The sequence below is a fragment of the Mycteria americana genome, assembly GCF_035582795.1.
Source record: "Mycteria americana isolate JAX WOST 10 ecotype Jacksonville Zoo and Gardens chromosome Z unlocalized genomic scaffold, USCA_MyAme_1.0 Scaffold_30, whole genome shotgun sequence".
NCBI lineage: Eukaryota > Metazoa > Chordata > Aves > Ciconiiformes > Ciconiidae > Mycteria > Mycteria americana.
The window spans coordinates 987,923-1,014,701 of record NW_027445437.1 but is presented as its reverse complement, the minus strand read 5'-3'; the positions used below and the strand labels follow the sequence as shown (position 1 = coordinate 1,014,701).

At 43.9% G+C, this 26,779-nt stretch overlaps 1 protein-coding gene across 4 annotated transcripts in view; it reads right to left on the bottom strand.

Moving 5' to 3' along the window:
• DCC (DCC netrin 1 receptor) overlaps positions 1 to 26,779 on the bottom strand; it is a 620,811-nt gene that overhangs the window by 83,757 nt on the left and 510,275 nt on the right. For all 4 annotated transcript variants that reach the window (XM_075489027.1, XM_075489028.1, XM_075489029.1 and 1 more), the window contains 3 exons: positions 23,245 to 23,386; positions 19,779 to 19,889; positions 14,448 to 14,642 (listed from right to left, as the gene is read on the bottom strand). In XM_075489027.1, the coding sequence (XP_075345142.1) occupies positions 14,448 to 14,642; positions 19,779 to 19,889; positions 23,245 to 23,386 (448 nt within the window). The remainder of the gene's footprint in view (positions 1 to 14,447; positions 14,643 to 19,778; positions 19,890 to 23,244; positions 23,387 to 26,779) is intronic.

Sequence of the window (26,779 nt, the reverse complement as noted above, 5' to 3'; positions counted from 1 at the left end):
GCAATAAATAATTGCTCGAGTCTCCACGTAGATAAAAGGAAAAAAGGCAATTTGCCACAGTACATCGTTTGAACGCACTATTAGAGTTCGGTTTAGTCCAATACAATGAAAAAGTGAAAAAACATTAGGATCATCATGTGGCAGACGGTTGCTTTTTGAACTGCGTTGTGTGGTACTAACACTTGCGGGGTCGTTCTGGTGCTCTTTTTGGTAAAATGCCACTGACTGGAGTGGGAGTTCCAATGAGGAAAGCTTTTTCGTATAAACCTGCTAATAAGTGCAGCAGCTAATGGAACGGAAGGGTCGTTAGTGCTCCTGGCAGGAACACCGCAAAGAAACAAAGAAACGGGGGCTTTAGAGATGCCAGTTGCAGTGCAGCTGCAAGAATTCAGAGATAAATTCTGAATTTTCCTCCACCTATAACAATGATGTTACCATTGCTATTTGCTGTTCTGGAGCAGGAGAAGGAGAGAATTATATGCTGCCTTTTTTTTTTTTTTTTTTTCCCTGGCAGAAGAAATCTCTTCTCGCCTTTGAAGAAGCTGAGCAAAGAATTCAGCTTTAATTAGAGCATCAGCCAAGAATCCCCATGTCAGTGTTGGTGTGGAACATGCTCTGGAAATAAAGTTGTGTTCTGCAGTTCAACTTGGAAAAAAAAAAAAAAAAGACAAGAAGTTCAAACTAAGCATGAACAAAATTGATTTCTTCTACTGACAGAAAGAAAATAACCAACAAATAGCAACTCATTCAAGATACCACGGTTATTTTCTTCTTTAAGAGGGTAAATTGTGACATCTCCACAGCCGTTACATGGGGTCTTTTGAGAAATGTTGAGTTTTCATGTATAATTTAATTTCCTCTTTAAACTATAAATATAAAAGAAACGCTTGACAACTAGATGTGAACTCCAACCCAAGGAAGCTCCTCGCCTTAAACAACAGTGTTGGAAAGAGGGTAGAGCACTCAGCTGATGTTCCAAATCAGCTCCTTTCTCTCTCAAATAAAAATTCCTTCTCAAGTCCTCTTCTCATTTCCCATTTTAACAATTACCTGACCCGAGGGACCTGCAGAGTGCTCTACAGATTGGTACCCTGGGAGAGTCGAAGCTAAGATGGGATCTCCTGATCATCACGAAAACGTTGCTCATCCCATTATACCACCCAGAGCTACTGTCTTGCACTTAAAACCATCTGACTTCCTTCTAATGCAATGTAGCCAATACAAGAACGATAAAGTTATACGTTCAATAAACTTCTCCCAACACCTTTGGCGGTGCTTTTCCTGATCCTAACCAAAAGTGAAGTAGCAGTTCATCGAGACCTGATCCCTTCTGCTCTGCTTGAGCATCAGCGGGTATCTATGAGTACAGTATAATAACCTGCTCATGCTGCCAGAGCTTGCTGCGGAGGAAAGCTGCCACCTTCTGCCTTTTTTTTTTCTTTTCCCTGCATTATTAAGCTGTTTTTAACTGTAGGCTACAGGAGTCTACCCTTGGGATGGCAGAGACAGTAGTGAGGTATCCATCACGAGGAGCTATGGCCTCCCTGTAGACAAAGCGGAAACAAAGATATCTTGTCAAAACAGACGGGGCCTGACTGTCTCCTGCAGGAAAAGGACAAGGCGGAAATTGCAGCAAGACAAATTCTTATTAGTTATTAGGAAAAAAATAAATATGAGGGTTGTCAAGCACTGAGGCAGGGGTTCGGAGAGGTTGTGCAACACCCATCCTTGAAGGTGCTCAGAAGTCAGCTGCAGATGACGCTGGTGCGACCCAGAGCTACCTTCGAAGCTGCTTTGAACAAAGACTTGGACCATACCACTTGAGAGATCCCTTCCAACCTAAGTAATTCTGTGATAATTAATACCTGCTCACATAAACGTGACGAGAGGAGGAACCTGGCTTTGGTGCCGAGCTGAGGAGGCAGTTCTAAGCCAGCTGCTGACCGAGGACCCTTCTGTCCTCTCTGTTGCTCTCACTCTTTGCTTCACCAAAAGCATACTGACTCCCCTTTATCAGCAATGAAAGGAGTAGAGACACAAATGCAAGATTTTGTTTTAAGCAGAGTAACTCCTGCAGGAAATGCCCTTTTAAAAGAGAAAAGGTCTTCAAGAGAATTATGGCTATGCCCTGTGTGTCCCGCCAGTGCCACTGATGCTGAAAGACCCTCTAAAGGGCAGAAAAGCAGTCATTCACAATTATCTCAAAAAAAGCAACCAGAGAACAGCCTCATTTAATCCTGTCTGGGTTTGAGAAAACATTATACCTAGTAATCAATAGCAGCAGTATCAGTTCCTAGACCTAGTAACATTAGTTTATTGCCAGGAAAAGGTAATCTATCTATAGGACAAATGTCGAATTGAAGTATAAACTCTGCAGACAAGGGTTATTGAATTCTGAGAAATCAGGAGAGAAAAGCAGTTCCAACATCACGGTCAGATGTAGCGTACTTCTGTAAGCTAGACCTGGAACGGAGGGTTGTAGGTAGGGCTGTGGTTGCCCCGACTTCCAGGGCTGGGGAACGTTGCCAGGAAAATGGAAACCACCCTATCTGCATTAAGGAGCCCAAAGCACAGTTTACAAATAAAGTTTTCAACCAGCAGTGCCACAAGGAAGCCCAAAGCAGGTGGAATTCCTGCTGGAGATCCTGCTGTGTGAGACAGCTCGGAGGGAATCGGAGGGGTTTCTCTGCAACTTCAGGAGGAATGTCTTCACAAGGGAGGGTGCCCGGCTCCGACCCTGGAGAAAACATTCTGCATTTAGCAGACTACTAAATAAATTTGTGCTTTGAGAGTCGCAGTGGCAGGGCTAGCCAGATATCCAGGCATAATACACTGTGATATCCAGGCATAATACACATACGATATTAGAGCATCAGTGGTGTCTTGCCCAGGGGTCGGGAAGCCCGGGGGGATTTGGTCTCCTCTATGCAGAAATGTTGATCTGCTGGAGGGTAGGCAGGCTCTGCAGAGGGACCTGGACAGGCTGGATCCATGGGCCCAGGCCAATTGTATGGGGTGCAACAAGGCCAAGTGCTGGGTCCTGCGCTTGGGCCACAGCAACCCCATGCAACGCTACAGGTTGGGGAAGAGTGGCTGGAAAGCTGCCCGGCAGAGAAGGGCCTGGGGGTGTTGGTCGACAGCCGCCTGAATATGAGCCAGCAGTGGGCCCAGGTGGCCAAGAAGGCCAATGGCATCCTGGCTTGTGTCAGAAGTCATGTGGCCAGCAGGAGCAGGGCAGTGACCGTGCCCCTGGACTGGGCACTGGTGAGGCCGCACCTCGAATGCTGTGTTCAGTGCTGGGCCCCTCGCTCCCAGAGAGACATTGAGGGGCTGGAGCGTGTCCAGAGAAGGGCAACGGAGCTGGGGAAGGGTCTGGAGCACAAGGCTGATGGGGAGCGGCTGAGGGACCTGGGGTTGTTCAGCCTGGAGAAAAGGAGGCTGAGGGGAGACCTCCTCGCTCTCTACAACGACCTGAAAGGAGGCTGTCGAGAGGTGGGGTCGGTCTCTTCTCCCAGGTCACAAGCCATAGGACGAGAGGAAATGGCCTCCAGTTGCGCCAGGGGAGGTTTAGACTGGATATTGGGAAATTTTCCTTCACGGAAAGGGTTGTCCAGCACTGGAAGAGGCTGCCCAGGGCAGTGGTGGAGTCCCCATCCCTGGAGGTGTTTAAAGGACGTTTGGCTGAGGTGCTTAGGGACATGGTGTAGTGGTGGGCTTGGCAGTGTTAGGTTTACAGTTGGACTCGATGATCTTAAAGGTCTTTTCCAACCTATACGATTCTGGGATTCTGTGAAATTACCATCAGACCAAAAATAAAGGCACCTTGACTCTGATTTTACAAGTATCCACCGGGCACCTAATGGCGTGCAGATTAAACCCCATTAAAATAAAGAGTAAGTGATGTATTCCACTTCTTGGACAATATACACTTCCCCTGGAGAGCAAAGCTTAGAAGCAGATTTCAGCACAATCTAGGGAAATGATAGCCACATTAAAAAAAAAAAAAATCTTTTAATCATATTAGCAAATTTAACTATAAATATTCCACTAGAATAGACCATCACGGTGAAATTCTCCAAATGAGTTTCTCCCATGTTGTCAGCCAGAGAAAAACAGTTTTATTTTATTCCTTCTAGGCACTTTGTACATCAGCAACGGCTGCATTTCAGGGGTGGATGAGGAGATAATTTCTGTGATGTTATTTCATCGAATGTATCAGGTAATTTGGAAAGGAGTCCCTATCAGAAAGGCTAAAATGGGTAATAAAGAGCTCATGATCGCTTTCGATAAAATAAGAGACCTACCAGTGAATTATCCTGTCTCTACCACAACAGAATTAGCATATATTTACATCTTCTGGTAAACTGAACAATCCATAATAACAGAGAAGAACTCTGTTCAATTAAGTTAAACTCGCCAAATGCTGTAAAATTCAAGAATGCATTTTCCAAGGTTACAGAGGATGGGCCTAATATCTTCTTCGTGAACGGAAAGCACAAAATGTAAGTTTTGGAAATTTGGCACATTTTTTCCACGCCAAAAGGTTTCATCCAGTGTTTAAAGAAAGCCAGCTAAATAACATGTTTTTTAAGCATCAGGAGTAGTAGTATCTCCTGAAAATCAATTCCTTCTGTTTAGGATCGGGAAGAGTAATGTAGATTGCTGACTGAGGCATCCAAATCCGAAACTTTTGTCCTGGGAAAATTCCCGAGTGTTAAAGACCTCTTTAGGAAAAAAACCAAAAACATTTGTTTTGAGAGCGAATATAGAGAACTCTGCAAACTTGGCTCCACATCCGCAGTACGTCACAAACGTCTCAAGAAATGATGGGCAAGTCACTGATTTTTGTGTGTCTCCAGTCCCTGTGGTATTAACTTTTTTTTTTCTCCCTATTTCCTTTAGTCTTTTGCCCATAAGGTCTTTGAAGTAGAGTCTTACAATATGTTTCTATGTTAACTAGACAATGAAACCCCGATCTCATCTCGAACCTCTGGGCCCTACTGTAGCACAAATAGCAAAGATATGTTAATACGCAGACATGCTTAAAATATCTCCTGAAGTTAATTGAAAATTGTCCCTGAGGAGCACAGTTCTGCCCATCTGCTTCACAGAGATGTGAGGGACGAGGGACAGAGGAGGGTCCTACACATCTACATTTCAAACGAATACAACCTAACCTGTAACTTTTAACCCAAGCTCACCATTGAATCTGTTACAACTGTTGAGGGCAGGTCCTAGCTCTTTGGATGATAAACTAGGACTCCAGCCGTCTTCCCAGATTTGGTTAGGTAGCAAAACCTGGCGCTTTGCCTTCCTCTGCTGCAGCGTGAGCTCCAGCAGCGTCCTTCAGCAACCCGACCTCCTTGTCTTCTCCCAGGCTGAGTCTTGGCAAGACATCTCTCAGCGAGTCATCCCGAGAAGTCAACGCAGACCTAGCCTGGAGCCGTGGTGCCTTCGGGTGGGGGCACCATGCCACCGCAGGGAGGACATGACCCTGCAGTGAACCAGTGAAGGTCATGGCACCAACACAGGTTGCCGCAGCTGGATGACAACGATGTCCCTCCCTACTCTGGGGGTGCCTGTATATTTATAGGTACTCCGGCTGATTCTGGAAACATTTAACTTGTAAAACGCTAGGGAAAATGTTTAACGGAGCAAAGAGAATTTATAATGAGATTCTGTTAAGTGCTTTTATTTTAATGTCATTCAGGAGATGAACAGCAAATCCATATTTACAGTTGTTTTTAAGATGTCATCTCATCATATATTATGCCTGCTTGCTGATTTCTCTTGTGAGCTGTGTCCTGTGTGCAGCGGAACAAAGTGTGCAGGGCTTTTTTTTTTTAAGCAAAGGCTGTAATTTGAGCATGCTTAGAAATAGGTCTTGTCTCCTGCAGAGATGTGAACCTTTACAACTCCCGTGGTGCATTGCAAGCTCGGTGCACTCCGTGTCGGTAGGGATGCGAAACAACAACAAAATCCCTATGCGTATCACATACATTTGTTATTGATGTTACAAATGCAGCCAGACTCGGGGAAAGTAAAGTAGCGTAGCAGAAAATGAAGTGTAAGACATACGGACAAATGAATAAAAAATGAAGAGCCGTGACTCGAGATGCTTTCCGACATCAGAGGAAGCACCGTTAACGTACCAGTAGGGTTAACTTCTGTGTGGGCAAAGTTTCTTCAGGCACTCGTACGCACAAAGATAAAATAACAATGGAAGTTGTACCGTGAGGCGAGGTTGTGTTTTCCTTCGCAAAAAATAAGGCTTTCATCCAAGAAAATGGGCATCTATAAGCCTGGGTCACTTAGCTGTTTTGATCTCCTTGGCATCCGCGACTGAGCTATCAGTAAGACTCGAGAAGGCGAAGCACAGCGTCGTATCCATCCTTTTGCCTGAAAACTAAGCCTTGCAACAAAGCTTCCTCTTTTTTTTTATTTTGTTGTTGATGAAGGAACATCAAGAAAAAAATATTCTTGGCTCTCTGTATTATTTACATTATAATTTGGATTACGAGTTATTCTTAGGCATTCTGTTCTTTCCCAACGAAGAGGAGCAATATTCAGCTCTTGTCTTCCATCTGTTGTCAATAGATCCTAAACATTTTGTCAGGGAAGCCTGTTTAGCTATTTTTTTACAGCCGGAGAATTGAGGCGTAAACAAACTAAAATGTCTTATAGAAAGTCAACCAGAGTGACTTCATTCTGTGTACGAGCGGATTCCGACACGCAGGTATTTGGGCAGGCTAAAATTCACTTTAAGATGAGGACGCTCTTAAAATCCACACAATATCTGATTTGGGGGTGTTACGCAAGATCTGTTTGTAATGTAAATAGCGTGTGGATCTCAAACTGACCCTTGGCTTGGGAGCAATTTCTCCATACTCTACAAGCAAAGCAAAGTCAGGGAGAAATGAAAGAAAATTGTCGCGTGAAGGATTTGCAGAAATGGCAGCATTCTGTAAATGACAGTCAGTTTTCAAAGGCAAGAAAGAAAATGAGCAGTCCCTGGAGTCTCAAAGTGCCTTTACTTGTTAGTGTTGTGCTTTAATGTGATCTATGAGGGAAACAGTGGGATGCATAAAATTTAACATATTTTTGTTTGATTTTCACTGCTCCATTTTGTATTAAATATGCAAAGGGAAGAAAACAACCCAAAACTACATTAAAAAGCTTTTTTGTTCCCTTTCATGTCTTTGTTATAATCCACAACTGTCATCTGCAAAGATTAAAGAAAATGAAGAACCTTCTTTCTCTCCCTTCGCAATAAAACAAAACGTTTTTTTGCCTCGTCTATGCATAAGGGTCAAATTTAATCTGATCCGCAGTTAAGATGAAGGTGAATTTGATGGAGCCCTTTGTATTCCTACTGGTATGTTTGTTAAAATATAAATTCAGATCTAGAAGCTTTATCTTCATTTCTTGTCACTTGTTAATTGCCGGTATTTTTTTTTTTTTTTAAGTTTTATTCCTTGAATAACCCAGGGATCCGTAAAGTTTAACATTTGTGCCATCCAAAACGCCGGTGGATCACTCGAACAGTAACACTTGCGTCAAGGTGCGCAAAGATAAAACCACCCCGACTGCCAATCTCTCGCCGTGTCGTATAGAGCCCAGTATAGACACCAGGCCGTATAGACCAGGGCAGACGGTGCAGCCCCCTCCAGCGTTATAAAATGACTTACCGACCTGAGTTGTTAATACGTTCTTATTATTCATATGGCAGCTCTAATTCTCCAAACTACTAATTAAGCAGAGATTGTTCACATCCATTAGGTTTTCTCTTCCGCGCTTAAAATTTTCAGACGTGTGTAGCTCCAGGCTTTATGGGAGGAGAGGGAGTAACTTTGAAAAGTCTTTGCTAGGTTTGGCTGCATATTATGCACTTTGCTTTCATTGCTGGGCCAGGAAGATCAAAGGTTCAAGTTAAAAAGAGACATGAAAATAATATTTCAAGACGTGCACTCCAGCTTCCCAATCCAACTCTTTCAAGAGGGTGCATATGCATTGCTACACGCTCGGGGAGGTGAATGTAGCTTTTTCTTAGGTCACATAAAGGCAACCGTACTTAAAAACTCTTTCTAAAATTACACCTTGTTCTTCTGCTCTCACATATGTAAGGGGAGAGGAAGGGATGTGCTCTGAAGAAGAAAGGCCACATTTCTGTAAGACTCGGGAATTTGGTACAGCTTTCCCATCACATTTAGTTTCAAATATCTGTAAAATAGTCATTTTTATACACATTTTTCTCATGGAAAGACTTAGGGCATTTTACAGGTGGAAGTATTATTATGGAGGCAGAGGAATTACCTTTTCTGATCAGCTTAAAACCGAGCCTCCGGTTTCCAAATCTGCACCTCTCTGCTTTCTCTCGCGTGGTGCAACCACCCTGTCATCCGCTGCAGAATTATTCTGCTGTTCCTATTCAAACGCTTTTTTTAAAGCATTTTTGCTGTTGGGATGTCACTAACGTAGAGCAAAGGCAGAGGCCACAGCGTGCAGCAACGGGAGGCTGATGGTGATCCTCGGGTCTCCTTACGCCCAGCCTACCACCCTTCTCGTCTCAGCCTCCTACCTCTTCCCCTTATTCCAATAAGTCACTGAAATACTCTGGACTGCCTTATCAAAATATCCCAGCATGACGTAATAATGTCGTTAACATATGGGAAGACGCTATGATAAAGTTACCACGTTTCATTTTTCCGGTACATTCATTAAAAATACAGCTTTATGATCTAGTCAAAGTTCTATGCAAATTATTACGGCTAGCGTGGGGTTTATGTTTGCAGAATCGGCAAATGGAAATCTCCTTTGCACGCTTCTTCCTTTTTCTTTTAAACTTCTATTTCATGAGTAAGCTTTAATACAGAGCTCCATGGAGATGAGCCCAGCCGGTTCATTACTACGCTTAACACCTTCTGAGTTGGATCAGTACAGAAATCGTTACTTCTTATGCATAAAAGACCAGAATTGGCATCCGTGAATTTTCCAATATTGTTAAACCCGCCATTAATCAGCCAATAACCTTGTCATTTATAATCACAAGCAAAGAATTAAAAAAATATGAAAAAAAAAAAAAGAAAAGAAAATGAAGTGGCTCACTAGAAGTGGGTCTCCTTGTTAGAATTATTCATCGGAGAGTCAGTCAAGCACTGATTTCGCTGTCACAGAAAAGGTTGCATGAGAGCAGGGGATGCTTGCTCCTGAAATTTATGAGACTGCCATCAAATATCTTTCATACACGGCAGAAAGAAAATACAACAAATTCTTCACTGACAAAGCTTAAGTCTCTGGATATTCTTACATTCTTCTGCACCTGTGGAGAGTGTCTCCAAGGCAATAGGACCACTCAGTCATGAGAAAATCACCCTATTTAACTCATTCTAGAGTACAAGTGTTACCTCTGTGTAGTTGTATTCAAGATGATCATCACACAGAATACAGTTCTCAATCACTATTATGAAAGACTGAGTACTTTTCTTCATGGTTTTGAAGTGATTTATGCAGTAGCTGAAGTGTACTAGTCAGACAAGTGCTGTACCAGCTCGGGTACAGGCTGATTCAGGCGTTAAAGAAGTTTTGCTTGAAGGAAGGAGTCAATTAAGGACCTGAAACGTGATGCAAAGCTGCCATATGACTTGTGCGTATTGGTGTTAGGCTTGCATTATCAAGAGGGAAGGAATTAAAAAGCAGGCCACTCTGTCAGCGTGTAGGTCTCCATCCTTCCCCTATGGGTGATCCACTTCAGGAGATCGTCCGTCGCTTCCAAGCCTTGGACGTTCAAGCAGAGTTTTAAAAGTATTTAGGATTACGAAGGCGCGGTGAAGCGTCTAATAGGATTTTGAAAGAGACTTTGATATCTGACTCCCATCCAAAACCAGTAAGTACTGCACAGAAAGCATTTTTAATCAATCATTAGCAGCAGACTGAAGGTGCAAAGATGTTTGGAATTTCATAATTAGCTCTAGAACGGTGAATTCTGATGCGTAACAATGCACACCACGGCTAAGTTACCGTTATGGACATCCACCGTGGTCAACAGGGAGAAAAAATCAGATGATGGAGCTGTTGAATGGGCTGAACTATCCTTGCTGTTGTCTTCTCCTGCTTGATGGACTAGAGAGGGAACACGGGCTGATATGGCTCAAACTCAGGTGACTCAGTTAAACATCTGAAGTTGGGTAAAATAAATAAACGGTCTAGGGTGTAGGTCAGAGAGTTTATCATTAGTTCTGTCCTATCACAAAGGCTTCACTACCGAACACTGACACACCACGACCATAAATAAAGCTACTGTCTTCTCCACAACCTGGCTGCAGAGAAGATAATCAGTCCTGAGCTTAAAGCGTGGGCTACTTTTTGTTTCTGATTCTGCCTCAACTTCACTTTGTGATAGTAGGAAGTACTTTAGGATTAGATTTTAGCACTATAGAATTTCGCATAAGAGTACAAATTGCAACAAATTACTGTATTTCCAGACATACCCAGTACTTCCAGACCAACAGTCGTATCCAAGCATCTGCATTCGTAGGGTGTGCGTGTGGGTGGCCAACAACGACCCACGGCCGCGCAAACAAGCTAGGGAAGGAGGAACAAAACCCGCACAAATATCACCACAAGGAACTGCAGCCTTCCATAGCCAACAAGCCGGAATTGCTACCGTAATGTGTTCAGTGCTGGGCCCCTCACTCCCAGAGAGACATTGAGGGGCTGGAGCGTGTCCAGAGAAGGGCAACGGAGCTGGGGAAGGGTCTGGAGCACAAGGCTGATGGGGAGCGGCTGAGGGCCCTGGGCTTGTTCAGCCTGGAGAAAAGGAGGCTGAGGGGAGACCTCCTCGCTCTCTACAACTGCCTGAAAGGAGGCTGTCGAGAGGTGGGGTCGGTCTCTTCTCCCAGGTAACAAGCCATAGGACGAGAGGAAATGGCCTCCAGTTGTGCCAGGGGAGGTTTAGACTGGATATTGGGAAATTTTACTTCACGGAAAGGGTTGTCCAGCACTGGAAGAGGCTGCCCAGGGCAGTGGTGGAGTCCCCATCCCTGGAGGTATTTAAAGGACGTTTGGCTGAGGTGCTTAGGGACATGCTGTAGTGGTGGGCTTGGCAGTGTTAGGTTTATGGTTGGATTCGATGATCTTAAAGGTCTTTTCCAACCTGTACCATTCTGGGATTCTGTGATTCTGTAATACTATCACATATCTATGGCAGGAACCCCCAAAGGGGGATCCCGAAGGCAGGAATTTCCAGGGCAACCGTCTCGCCGATGCTGGGAAGTGAATAAAGCTCGTGGGCCAGCCTGGGGGCTGTTAGCTTCCACTTTCAACACCCATGTGCATCCCTCTTCTCAATCTCTCACCCGTAAGGTCTTTGGAAAGATCTCCAGGAGGTGCTTTTGTGCAGGCCTGAACACCGAACGGAGAAAATCGTTCCTAGGAAAAAGATCCGTCGTGCATGTACGCGCACACATAGGGCATCGGGGTGTTTCGCGTGCCTGTTCAACCTAGTATGGCACCAGCTTTAATAGAGGAGTCCTCCACCGTCATTTCTCTCAGGACTACAGCACGAGCTTCTAGCAGTAAAATAATGCCTGACACGGACCTGGATTATTGGGTTTGGGCATCTGTGTGCAAAAACGGTGTCTGTAAATGAGAGTCGGGCAGGATTTCTGAAAGGCAGCTGATGTCAAACAAATCTGATTGCTCTTTAATGAAAGTACCTACCGCTCTAGAATCTAAATGATACACAGGGTTCGCAGCGTGCTTCAAAATAGCATACAAAGGAAAAATAAAAAGCAGCACTGCAGTGAACCTCGGGAAGCGGCAAAACCTCAATTTTTCAGCTACACAGATCACAGGCTGGATTGAGGCGAAGCGGGGTGACCTCTCCGCAGGCTCTGGCTAACGAGACAAAGGAGAGCGGGGGAGCCAAGAGGAAGCAATCGCTGAAAGCCAGGAGCATCAAAAGGAAGGAGGTCTTTGGAGGGGAGAGAAAACTCACTGAAAGTTCATCATTTATTTAGGTATCGGACTTCCTTGTTGCTTCCGCACGTTGCGTTTAAGAGAACGGATACCCCTCGTGCAGAGCTTTCACGGGAAATTTTACAACAGGTGGGATAAGAGCTAGGAAATATTTTTTCCCCTCGTTCCTGCCAGCAGCACATTTTGACTCCTAACCTTATGGAAAACAGTATTTTTATTAGGAAAAGCATTCTGTCTCATCATTTTGTGTAATTTTCTTGTAATGGCTTCTAATAAAGTGGGTGAATAATGTAGGAAGTGTTGGCAACCGTTCTAATTTTTTAAAAGCTTTTTCTGGGCCCTTGGTCATATCCCTCTGGGGTTCATTTTCTGTGGATATTTAAATGATGGAATTTAATTAGTGCAATTATTCATGGAAATTGATTTTCAAAGTTGTACATGTGAATGTTCAGAGAAGTCGAATTTAAAATGTGCACGTCCGGATTTGTGACCAAAGTGCTTGTATCCTTATCCAGTTAGGGACCCGATGCATGCGGCTTATCTGGACAATGACAATTAAGTTACACTGCTCACATTTTGTATATTTGCAATCAAACCAAAAAAGGTACAATGAAAAGATACTTTCCTTATACTTACTTTGAATAATTAGTAACTTTCATGAAACCTCAGTCTGTTGGAAGACGTTCAGCAAAACAAAAAAACCAACCCTGATTTCACTGACCGAATTATTTGTAAGTAAATACTCGATACGCTCAAAACAGTTTCTTGAGATTTTCTAGGTGTCCGAGTGTTACTTCTGTATTTAAAGTATATTAGTGAAACACCCTCCCGGACTTGCTGGACTTTCTACGTACTTCTGCTTGTCGGCGCAAGTATATATTCTCCAAGAATACGGGAGAAGCCTGTTAGTCCACAGAAACAGTTCCCATAGCTGAAGTACACCATCAGCTTTCCACAAATACCAAGTGTAGTTACCCTATTAGAAGGCTTCTCTATCCACAAGTTGTTCCTAGCATCTCTTCCACCTGACGGTAGTGGCTACCAGAGGTCCTATGAGCAAATATAATCCCTGGTCATGTAATACGTGAAGGAAGACAAACACTAAAGCTTCACAAAACCCAAGAGGTTTCTCCAGTTGTTGATCAAGAGACTTTTAGTGAGAGCTGACCATCTGGAAGTCTATAAAATTGAGCTGTGTAGGCATCTCCTCCTCAGCTTTTGCCGAAGCCAAAGCACAGTGGCTTAGATAGCTCTGTCCATAAAATTTTCTTTTCTAGTAATTCTGGGTGAACAGTGGTGGAAGACTCAACTGAAAACTCATTTAAGATACGAAACAACTTAAAATAGGCTTGGGAGAATTTAAATCCCTTTTGGAATTAAAAAAACCACTTTGCATTTAATCCTCACCATCAGTTATTAGACACGCACATTCATTAGTAACAGCTTTTATCTTCATATTCCACAAAATTTCTTCCATAGTCCAGTCAGACGTCTTTCCATTTTGCATAATAACTTCACGCTTGCACAAAACATTACCAAATCTGCCTTTTTCTGTAGAACCCACTGAATTTTGGGGAGTGTTTATGCATGGCTCTTTGCAAATACCTCCATCATGAAATATACATCTGGACATAGAGAAGCTGTTCGATGAAGTAAGAGTAAACCCAATTTATTCCACTCTCCGGGTTTCCCCGAGGAAACAGCAAAAAGGTGGGACGACGCAGTTTCGCGGTGCTATAAAATACCAATTCCAAAGAAAAGTGTCCCCAGATATCAGAGAGTTTCGGTCCTACAGAATCGAGATAACTAGTCTAGCTGGGCACCCCTAGTGCACCAAGTTAACGAATCTTCCTGTAACATCTGATCGTTCCCAGATTACTAAGCAGAAAACTTACCATTTTTACCTGGAATAAAAGTGCTAAAGAAGAAACGACAAGGAAACCATTAAACTTTTTGACTTCCTTTAAACTTTGAGCTGCTTTCCCAGTGCTAGGAGAACGGCCTGTCACCGCTGGAAGTATCCAGGTCCCTGCGTACCATGCTCAGAATTTAGATGAACCGTCACAGAGGCTGGGCCATGAATAATGAATAACCACCTCTCTCTTGGCACCATTTTGACAGACACAAAATAGGAGTGTTGCGATGGCCATTAAATTCAAACCTGGGGGGCCAGCCTGGGGAATAACATCTTTAGGTCCAGCTCTCTGCACAAGTGGGAGTCAGTATTAGGAGCACACGACTTAATAAGATCTACGGAATAAAATGAGCATTTGATCAAAGAAATCTGACATGTTTGAGAGTACCTCGAGTTTTGAAGGGAAGACCAAATGTGAAATGGAATGCAGAAGCAGCCTACGAAAGCAACATATAAAGCAAGCACCAGTGACAGCCTGAAAATCAACCTACAAAACCAGCATAATCTCAGAGGAACCTCTTTCCATGAAATGAAATGAATGACAACAATCACTTACCCAAATTTTCAATGGAATAATAACGCTGTTTACTGTCCACCCGCACAGTCTCAGCATACGGGCTGCCGACGCCGTAGCCGATGATGTACCCGCGGACGACAATGTTTGGGTTCAGCGGCGGAGTCCAACTCATGACGATACTTGTTGTCAAGGGCCTGACATGAAGAGAGCTTGGCTGGTCAGGAACCTGAGATTCTGGGATTAAAAAAAAAAAAAACCAACAAAAAAAAAACCAAAAAAAAAAAGGTATCAATTAATATTCTATTCATTCAACGTTACTGTTCATAAGGTTTGAGTTTCGATTCAAATGCTCGCACAAAAAACCCAACCAGGTGCCCCGGAGTTACATGCAGAGCTTACATGCAATTTCATTTCTGAGCTACATCCTTCCCTTCCAAGAGCACCGATACGCCTCATCCTGTTTTAAACAGTTATCTCCTAGCGCTTTCCACCTTTAGCATAAGGCTACAAGAGAGATTTAAAATGATGCCGGAAAATGAAAGATGACCTGCAAGAGAATTTCCAGTAGGATAACTTTTCTCTTCCTTGGTCAATTTGCAAGTTCAGCAGGATCCTGACAGCTGATCGTACGAGTTGTCTTTGTGCTCACAGATTATTGAACAAAAAGCTTTACTTTGTTAGCGATATACTAGTATATTCTGGCAATAAGCTGTCTCCTTCCCGTGAAAACAAGAAGTGAATTTTAACTCTTGGACACGGACGTCTCGCTTTGAAGCTGCTTTCAATAATACACCAACATTTCATAACCGAAATAATAGAATAAAATATTTTATTTACGGGTATTGCCTGGTAAACTGCATTACGTTAAGGAGTAATTAATCACTTGAAGTCTATTTGCCTTCTATGAGCCTAATTTTACTGTAAAGGTTAGATGAGTTAGATGCCTTTTGTTTGAGTTTACCCGAGAACTACCATATCACAAGTCTCTTCAGAGGAGCCGCACAGTAGCTTGTCTTTTTGAGAGCAGAAAGAGACAAGTTACTATTTTTCCCCAATAAAAAGGCTTGCAATATAATAGATGAAAGCTTCTATGGAAGGCAACAAGGACAGGGTAGAAAAACCAGTAATAAGAGAAAATGATGTAAACTCCAACAAAAGACCCTTCACAGTTGTGAAGCATTCCCACTGTAAACCTTGGAAAAAGGTAATAAAAAGAAGAATTAACCCTTTTCAATAAGCAGTGCCATACACACGTCCTTGGATTTTTTTACGTGCTTTCGGACGAATTCTTACGAACGCATCAGAGCACTCTGAAAACCTGTTGCGCCTTCAGGGATGAGTACGTTACCGGTCTGAACCACCCAGCAACTTTAGAAGTCCTTTGCATTCAACTCCTTAAAACTGCAAAGCAGGGGGTCTTGTTTAAAGGTGGAAGAAAATTCACTGAAAAGCAGCTACTCACACAAAGAAGAAAGAGATTGCACCGGGAGCGCCGCTGTAAGTCACGTTACGTTGCCATTTACCCCCGCTCCGCTCCCCACCCTTTGTTTTAATGCAGAAGCAAAAATGATTTGAGCAGCTATTCCTGAACAGCGCGGTTCGGAAAACAAACGACCGAAGCATTTCTTACAGGCCCCAAAGATAAAATACCAATTTAATGCCTTGAAGTGAGAAGTTGGATAACGTAGCAATGCTGCAATGCCTCGAACTTTCTAAAAGTAGCAATACGCAGGCAGCAAAGGAGATCAGAGCATTCCAAGGACCGATTGCCTTCAAATAATAATTTTTACATCTGACACAACGCAGGGATTTCAGCTGCAGTACAGATACCTCTAGGCAGCCGTTTGGGTTAAAACTACTTTATTCAAACATTTCCTATTCTTTATTTCAAACAATTCAAAGAAACGATTCATGCATTTCAGAGCAAAACCATGACTTCTTGTTTCAGAAAGCAAAAGGCAGTTTAACTTCTTGTACCCTTCTCGTGAATTAAGTCTCTAAAATGAAGCTGGGGTGAAGAACATTTTTTAACTACTTGTCCAATATTAAAGTTTCATAAACACAGCTATTTTTTGAAGATGCATTTTTTTTCTTCAGCTTTCTCTATAAAGCAATTTTAATTACATTTTTAATTAGCTTTACTTTCAAACATTCTCTGGAAGAAAACGTTCTTATTCTGAAACAGCTCCGAATTTTAGAATTCGGGTCACGTATTTCACAACCCCAAGTACAAAGTTAAAAGTCAGAATGGAATAATTTTTTTTGCCCTCAAACAAAATATTTTTTTTTGGTTCTCTTTACAGCGAAGCCCGTTTTCCACAGGAAAGACTTCTGACGATGACAACGTACAGCCAAACATCTAAATCCATCAATTCTTCAGGAAAACCGGACCATCCAGCCTTTGCATGGCTCTGCTGCTCTTCAGTGTCCCAGCACTCAGGAGATCCAGAAGTAAAACTCTTATTGAAATACGTCTCTCATATTCCTGTTTTCTTTGTCAGGCTACTTCCTTGCAGTTCTAGACCAAGACGTTTACTTGCGTTTCTCCTGGGCTTGAACACGACGCCAGAACTACTGAGAAGCAACCTTGAGATCCCATTCTCCTACCCCAAGGGCCAAAGGAGTTCTTCATCCTAGGTCCTCAATGAGCCAAATTTCCAGCCCCCCTCTTAACCGCACCAGGAGTTTATCGCTTGCTCTCACGTCGGGAAATCTTTGAGTGCTTGTCAGCAAATGCCGTGCTCAAAGACACGAGCTGTGGACGTCAGCCAGCCCCACAGCCCAGCCCCTGGCACGCAGGAGGAGAGTTCCTCAGGAGATGTGCCTATGAAATCAGATTTCTCCGTGCCGCGTTTCTTAAGTCTCTTCCCTTACGGACAACGAGGTTGCCAGGAAATGGAAGCTGAAGTTGTGTGTCGCTGCCTGGTGTGACATCTCCTGCCGGGATGCCACGTCTGCTCACACGTGCTCCCGAGTCCTTCGCTGTGTTTCTACGTGATGGTTTGAGCGCCCGTGTCTTTCGTCCAGGGAATGCTGCACTCAGTGCTACTTAAAGGTCCCTAATTCCGCCGGCAAACTTGAAAAAAGCTTTACGTTTGGGCCCCTTCGGCAATTTTCGTCGACATTCAAAGGTGTATATTTTACAAAGTCAGGGTAGTTTTTACTCGTCCCATTTTGTCCACATATTTCCCCAATCACTTTTCAGTATAAATTACAGTATGATAGCAGGCTAGCTTGTCATGCTCTTAAAGCACTAATTTAGAGCTGAAGCTAAACTAGATCTAATACGTATAACAGCTTCCATCTGTTCAATGCAGTAATCAGAAACCAAGCATCCTAAACCCATTTTCCTGGAGGATACCTTTGCAAAGTTGATCAGAGATTCTCTTGCATCCTTGCTCAAGCTATTTAAATCAAACCCTTTGGGGAAAGCGCTGCTTTCAATTTCTATTTTTTTTTTTTTTTTTTTCTTTTTAAAGCACAAAATTCGAGGCTTCAAATAAATATTTAAAGCCTTCCCAGCTGTCAGTAAAGGCACGCGAGCTTTCCAGGGAACCTTGAAGAAGCAGCTATGTTTGGATTTCTAATCACTTTAACAAAACACACTAATTAAAATGAATATCCATTGGGAGTTGACGCCGTTCTCCGGGATACCGTTCATCTTCGTGTTGCTGATGCCAAGCAGGCTTCCAGCGAAAGCAAGAGAAATGGCATTAGCCACAGCAGCAGAGAGGGGATTGCGGTTACCAGCCTCTGCTCCAGCTTTTCCCTCCTTAGCCGACGCTTGCAGGGCTCTGCATAACTACAGCAATAAGCGGATTTCTCCCCAGGGTTTCTCAGAGCATTTGGATCGAGTATGCAACACGGTGCGTTCCCAGCGTCAGGCTGCTGCAGCTTCAGGAGGGTCATTCATCACTACCGCAAATGCAAATGCACGTAAACACGATACACGCACAAAACGGCTTGGCTCGAATTTATTCGCGTGCGCCTACTTCCATCGTGCGTCTCCTGCGACTACTCGGTTAACGTCTTTGCGCGCACACGCGTTACCTGGGCACGAAAACTTCGGAGGAAGGCAGCGGGTACGTACGAAACGCAACTCAAACCACGTGTGCGCAAACGCCTTTCTTTTTTTGCATCCTGCGGTGCGTTCAGAAGTTCTCGTTGGCTCTCGCCGGTGGAAAGTCAGCTGTTTACACCTTAACACCACCATTTCTCAAACTGCTGCCTAGGCAAAGCGCAATTAGAAAGGCATCATCATGCACCGCGGCACGTCGTGATCCGTTGGTATAGTTACAACGCGTCTAGAAGCACCGCGTCTTCTTTTAAACCTTGCTGAGAAACCACGGGGTGCTGCTTCTCCCGTTTTGCCTGCCATGCGCTGCAGTCGCTCCCGCTCTGCCGGAAAATTGCATTTGGACATAGGGAAAGGCAGAAATTCTTCAATTTGCAAGGGATGATTTTGAGATCATAAGGAAATCAGGCCAGTCAAAAGAAAGGCAACATCAAGGACTATGCTGCATTTAAACTGATTATTTATTTGTTCTTTCATCCAGTTTGCATTTGATCCTTTTTAGGTGACTTATTTTGTTTGAAAAATCATAGCAATTTTCATCAGTTTCCTTTTATTTTCTATTCATCTCCTTTCTGCTACCTATTTGCTTCTTATGGATTGCCTGTAGTTTGGCCGTGACTTCCATCTGTCAGATTCTTTGTTCCATTTGATTTGTACTCCGTTTAATTTTTTTTAGGTAGGTTTTTTCTTTACTACTTCAAATGTTCCAGTCATTTTATCTAACCCTTTCATTTCAGTGGTTTTCTCCCCTTTTGTGTCAGCGTCTGCACTGATTTACACAGCCCCCGGTTTTCAGGTGTCTGCATCCCGTCATCTGTCACTAATTACGCAGCTTCGTTGCCAACCTGCATTTCTAACATCTGCAAATGAAGGCTGGGAAACAGGATTTGACCTATTTGAATATTTGCTTAGAGAATCGTTAGGACTGTTGGCATCATTTTCATTGTTTCTTTGATTGATTACGTTTATTAATAACAAAATAGATAAATTTATTAAACATCATTTATGAAGTTACAGCTTCCCTTCACTGCGTTATTGCAAATGGCCATGATGCTCGGGAGCTAAATTCTGGCAGGGAATTATTTTAATAAAGCTTTCCAACTCCGTGGTCCTGGTGACGACAGAGAAACACAACCCAAGGCGTATGGGATCCAGGAGTACGAGAAAAAAATCTGTTGGTGGGTGTTTAGGGCACCTCACCCTAACCTCTGCCTGGGTGACAATTGCAGGGACATCCCTTGGCTAGACGCTAGAAGGCTCTCGGTGACAACAGCTTTTAAAAGAAAGGCATTTACCGTCGAGATCGTTCTCGGGTGTTTCTGCTGTGTACCAGTCCGAGGGGGGCCCTGTCCCATTCACTGTCATGGCAGCCACCTGGAAACTGTACTGGCTTCCTTTCTCAAGTCCTGGTTAAAAAACAAACAAACAAAAAAACAACAAAAAAAGGCAAATAAGCATCACACAGAAAGCAGAAGATGAAAAAAACAAACTAATGACAACACCAGAGTTTGCAATAAATTTTGCGTCAAATGAAATCTCTCCTAACAGTCCATTGGATTTGCCATATGTAAGGAAATAGACAGAAATGCATATATATAGAAAATATATATGCAAATATATAGAAACGCATTCCCCCGGCACACCACAGCTCCACACGGTGTCTCACCGACCGGTTTGCAGACTGAGCTATACGGCAGAGGCACGTGGGGATGTCGGACGGGCAGCACCCTCCGAGCAATGCCTGGGCAGGGGCGTAGCAGAATGGTTCAACAGGGCTCGGTGCTGGGTCCTGCGCTTGGGCCACAGCAACCCCACGCAACGCTACAGGTTGGGGAAGAGTGGCTGGAAAGCTGCCAGGCAGAGAAGGACCTGGGGGTGTTGGTCGACAGCCACCTGAATATGAGCCAGCAGTGGGCCCAGGTGGCCAAGAAGGCCAATGGCATCCTGGCTTGTGTCAGAAGTCGTGTGGCCAGCAGGAGCAGGGCAGTGACCGTGCCCCTGGACTGGGCACTGGTGAGGCCGCACCTCGAATGCTGTGTTCAGTGCTGGGCCCCTCGCTCCCAGAGAGACATTGAGGGGCTGGAGCGTGTCCAGAGAAGGGCAACGGAGCTGGGGAAGGGTCTGGAGGACAAGGCTGATGGGGAGCGGCTGAGGGCCCTGGGCTTGTTCAGCCTGGAGAAAAGGAGGCTGAGGGGAGACCTCCTCGCTCTCTACAACGACCTGAAAGGAGGCTGTCGAGAGGTGGGGTCGGTCTCTTCTCCCAGGTCACAAGCCATAGGACGAGAGGAAATGGCCTCCAGTTGCCCCAGGGGAGGTTTAGACTGGATATTGGGAAATTTTCCTTCACGGAAAGGGTTGTCCAGCACTGGAAGAGGCTGCCCAGGGCAGTGGTGGAGTCCCCATCCCTGGAGGTATTTAAAGGACGTTTGGCTGAGGTGCTTAGGGACATGGTGTAGTGGTGGGCCTGGCAGTGTTAGGTTTACGGTTGGACCTGATGATCTTAAAGGTCTTTTCCAACCTATGCGATTCTGTGATTCTGTTTCTGGGTGGAAGGTGGTTATTCCCGCAGGAAAAGAGATTTTTGACCAAAAGTAAAGGCTTCAAAAACTGAATGAGGGCTGCACCGGCCCAGGACCAGTTTGGGTTGTAATTCCCATCAGTTGCGCTCATACATACAAAATAAATGGAAGTCCAAACAGTAGAAAAATGAAGAATTGTTTTAGGTAACTAAGCCATTAATTGCACCCTTAACAAAAACAGCTCGCTGCTTTTAACGTGCAGGGAACTGCAGGAACGGCCTCCTTACGCACAGAATTTGCAGGCTAGGAACCAGGTTAGCAACTGAAGAGCGTTTTCCTCTCCCGTGCTCCTGCTTAACTTCGGAGCACACAGTTGAGGCAACAAATATAAAGTCTTACCAATATTATGAAATAAGCACGAATTCAGAAACAAGACGTTTTCCTCTGTGGCTAAAGCCATCGGAAAACAATTACTGCAGCGTTCCTGAATGTGCCACAAGACTTCCAAGTCCCTGAGGTGGGGATCACAGAATCACAGAATCATGACTGGGGGATGGGTTTATCTTTTTGCTCAGTCTATACTGACCACAAAGCACAGGAAAAACCCGTTTCATTTAATTGCAAACCTTCTCCGGAGAAGAACGCTCATAATTAAAAAGAGCAGTTTAACATTTAGCTGACATGGAAGCCTACTCTAAAATTGATAGCGGCTATTTAAAAACCTGTGTTGTAACTCTAAACTCCTCTGCTATTGCAGATGTTCTTATTATCCCGTAAAGCACCTGCCTACCAAACAGGATTGCAGCAAAGATGTGAAGTGCCTACATGTTAATATTTAAAATGTCCATTTACAAGAGCCACATAGCTCCGTTTCCAGCAATCGCAATATATGCATGCGGAAAGTAATAACGAGAGCTGGATATTTTTCTTAGTTGCTTTCTAAGGTACGTATTCCCAAGCTTTGTGAAACAAAGCACTTGGCTTTGGGCTGCAGGGAGGTGAGCCGCGGCGGGGCTGCGGCAGCCAGGGCAGGCGGGAGGGCTGGGGGCTGCCTGCAGCCCGCAGTCCCACCAGGACTCCCGCAGCTCTTCAAGCCCGGAATAATTCATGTGGAAGAAAGAGTTTGCTCTGGATGTGGGGATCTACCACAATAGAGATTCATCTGCTCTGCTTCCCCAGGGACGGGATCCGCAGGGATGGTGGCAGCGGAGGGACGGAGGTACGTGCCTTCGCTCTGCGATTTTGACTGCATCCCTATGTTTTCTTCCCTGAGCCATCAGAGCGGCGGCAACTCAAACATCTGAGCAGCTTTCATCATTGTTTCTACTTCATCTGCCAGAAAATAGAACCTTTGCAACTTGTCGAACACACTTAACATGCTGTCTCCCCCCAGAAAGCAGTTGTTTGTTGTGCAGCTATTAGTTATGTAGCCTTCACAAGAGGTCCCATGGGGACTTTGGTCAAAAGCCTACGTTAGATGACCAAGTTGAGATTTCAATATTTAAGGTCTTCCTCGTAAAGCTGTTCTACTTTTGCTTTTATTTCATTTTGAAATAAAATACTGGTTTCCCTTCCAAACCAGAAAATGATACGGTTTATTCGGAAACGTGCAATTCGGAATTACTTCTGATTCTCACACACGACATGTCCCATGTGAAAGTAAACGTAATGCACGTCATTTGAGGTGAAATCATGGTTATACTGAATTCAGGGGCAAAACTTTGACAAAGTTTCATTTTCTCCCTTGCTGTTTTGCTGCTTTCTCAGTTATGTCTTGGGCGTAATGCAAGAACCCAGGTGAAATTCATTTTCGGCTACCAGAATTCACTGTTACCCTTACAATACTCATCAGGCTACTTTCATTCATCGCAATTATAGTTTTGCTATGGTCCGCTGTTGCACTTTTTGTTCTGTGAGGAGGTATTTTCCATTGAAAATCTCGGAAAAGAAACTAGGGAAATTGCTCTAAAAAAAAACCCAAATCAGCTGAGGCTTAAGATACTGGACACAAGAAATGCAGCTTCAAATTCATTAGTGATAAAATCCAGGAGAAAAACATATGATAAAAGCATTAAGGAAAAAATTGGTTTAAAAAAAGCTCCATAAAGACTGTCTTTGTACAACACAATAAATGCTACCTACCAGCAAAGAAATCAATGTTCCCTTGAAGTGAAAGTATATTTTATTCCCAAAGCATTTAATTCATCAAAACCTTGCAAGGCTGTACCATGTGAACACTGACCTGTGAACAAGTACCAGAGGTTGTTTGGCTCCAGTGTTTCAATCTCACCCCTGCGGGTAGTCTTTCTGTGTCGGATTTTATAGCCCGTAATAAATCCATTTTGAGTACCTGGTGGTGGAGGCAACCAGCTAACTTTGATGCTCTGTAAAAGAAGAGATATTATTGTTGATTTTTTTTTTTTTTGGGGGGGCAAAGAAATGACAGAAATAAAGCACATAAAATGAATCAAAAAAAAAAAAAAAAAGGAAACAGAAAAAGGCAATGTTTTTCTAGTAACATGTATTCAACTAAGTTGTTATTTTGAGGAGAAAACCAAATCAAATCTAAAAAGATTCAAACTGGCGTAAAGAAAACTATACATTCTCTAGCAGTGGATGGCTATATGGACAATGGATTTATGCAATACATTTTCTCCCTTTTCAGGAATTCTTCATTTCAACAGGCCCCTAGAATACCTAGGGTACTATAAATGTCAGCTCTGGGGTTGAGTAGACACTGCAACTCATTTCGCTTTTCAGCCCAAAGTCGCCTCTTTTTGACTGTAGGATGCAAACATCAACCTGAGCAGTTCTAACAATTTTGTGCCGTTTTAATTCCACAGGCGTTGACGGAGACGTTCCTGCACCCTCATTATATCAATGTAAAGAAAGTCAAACCTCTTGGGAATAACCTTATTGCCGACCCCGACACAGAAGAGAATTTTCGCCGAGCCGTTCGCCGGCGTCAGCAGCAATGCAAGTAACCAAGACTAATCGCTTATTTTTTCTAAATACCGCTTGTCTAGCCTAGATTGTATCAGGGATCTTATCTCAGCCTAATCGCCCAAACTGAAACCGTCCCTTCCTGATGGCTCCCGACACATCCCTACGCGGCCAGACACCCGTCTCCGCCACCTCTCTCCTTGGAGAAAGGTCTGCAGGAATGTCGTCACTGTGATACAGAAGCCAGCCCATGGCCTTGGCCATTCCCGTCACCTTCTCTTGCACCTTTTCTTCCTTCCCGCGTCTGGCGGAGGGTGCGCGGCAGGTTTGTGCAGCGCTGCTGTGATCGTTTTCTTCTCAACCCCATTAATTTCCCAATGAACCCCAACACTCAGCGATGCTTCTACCTCCGCAGACCACTGTGCTTCCAAGACTTTTAACAGCAAGACCTCCTTCCCAAGCAGCACGTAGACGTGTTTTCTCTGCATCGCTTTATATTTAATCACACGGAATTTTATTTACTCTTTTATCTCCCAGTCACCCAGCGTTGTCAGGATTTTTAGCAATCAGCTTTCACTTCTGCTGCACTAAATCGCTAACCCTTGTTTCCTCCTCGCTCTCCGTCCTGTGCACTAGCCAGCGTGAACCCCAGCACGCATGGCCGGGCAACTCCACCGCCGGCGCTCCTCGGCCAAGACAAGCCAACACCCCTCTCCGTTCTTTGTTCTCTATCGCATCGGTTGCTTATCACAAAGGGATCTGTTTCCTTACACTGCAGCAACTCAATTCTTCAGGAGCCTTTTGTGAGGGATCTTATCAAAAGGCTTTAGGAAACCCAAGCCAACGATATCAACTGGATCTCCTTGCCCATGCGCTCAATGATTCCTTCAAAGGACTTTAATAGGCACGTGAAGCAGGACTTCCCTCCACAAAAGCCGTATTGATCCCTCCTCGTCATATCATGTTCATCCATATGTCTATTCATTCTATTCTTTATTACAGTGTCTATCAATTTGTCCAGGAAAACCCACCAGATTTACTGGGCTGGACTGATAAGGGAGCTGATACTGTACATCAACATTTCTCTGCTAAAACAATCTGGGCAGCAGCTGTTCCTTGCAAGTCTCCAATCCTTCGAGTGTTTTTACTCAGCACGATATAAGGTATTCAGGGTATTAAGGGTTTCTCACGGAGCGAGGCCTCACAACTGCACCACTGTATCTATACTCACCGTATTACGGATTTTTATACAAAGAGGAAAGTCAACCACATCACAGTGGATAGTTTTTGACCAAATACAATTTATTACCATTACTGAGTTGCTTAGTCCCTGCATAAATATGTTATAGCGCATATCAAATTAATTATTGCAATAGAAAAATCAATTTTGCACATATACTGCCCAGTGATTTATTGTTACAATCAATTATACATTTCAAAATCAATACTTCACGTTTTCATTGCTGAGTGAAATAATGCGCAGGTTTTTGCATTAGGGCAGAACAAACTCCATTTTTCAAACCAGAGAGCGATTGTTTTAAAAACGGATTTGGTCACTTTGCATATTGAAATTGCCTCCATATAAAATGTTTATGGGAGAATGCAAACTCCCAGAGAGTGGCTTTAAAACGTATTTCTGTTGACAGCTTTGAGGACGTCTAAAGGTAACTCATTCTTTGATACTGGTGCACTCCCAACTCTTCTGATCGCTGCACAACATTGAGCCACGCTCTTATCATCGGGACCTCGGCATTTGGTTATATTCCAGCCCAGCTACGAGGAGAAGGCACTTTGACTGCCCCATTTCCCAGGTAGAGAAGAAAGCAGAGCATTTGCACATTTTCTCAGGACGCATTTGTGACAGGACAAGGAGCGATGGTTTTAAACTAAGGGAGGGCAGATTTAGACTGGATTTAAGAAAGAAATTTTTTACAATGAGGGTGGTGAGGCACTGGAGCAGGTTTCCCAGAGAGGTGGTAGATGCCCCGTCCCTGGAAACATTCAAGGTCAGGTTGGACGGGGCTCTGAGCAACCTGATGTAGTTGAAGATGTCCCTGCTCTTGCAGGGGGGGTGGACTAGATGACCTTCAAAGGTCCCTTCCAACCCAAACCATTCCATGATTCTATGATTCTCACAAAAGGGGAGGAAAGAACTCCATCCTTCCCCTGCCCCTTCCAAGAGCAACAAGAAAAGCAATTCTGAAATCCCAGCTGCACCTATCCTGCAGCACTGACCTAAAAACAGGATGGAAGAGTGAACACAGGAGCCCATAAAGTTATTTACCCTTGACTCTTGGAGTATCCTGAGAGACTGGAGATAAGAAGAAAATATATATGGAGAAGAAATAGTAAAGAAGTGGAGGGACAGGAATACTTTCAGGGACCTGTTGCACAGCTCATGCAGGTAGGTGGTTACAGGAATGATCGTGGATTGAAAAATCCCACGAGAAGGGATAAATCACACTGATCTCTCAGTCTGGAAAGTGCGGTAACACCAACTTTTACCCGAAGGTGCCGCTTATAGAAAATTTAGAACTGAATCAGCTGATAGAAACCACAAGTGAATTTTGAAAGAAATCACATAATTTGGAAGATCTTCCAATGACCCAGAGTTTTGAGTAGATCGTTGGGTGGTCCACCATCATTTCCAAACCACAGGCTCCATTTTGTCAATTTATTTCAAACAAAAAAGACTGCTGAGCTGCGTGTGAGCTAAAACAGCTGGGAGGCCCCAAGACAATTTGTTGCCCTCTAGGAGAGGTAGCGACAGCATTGGTTATGCTCGTTCGGAGGAAGGGTTCTCCAGGCCAGTGTCCACCCAAACAAAGAAGAGT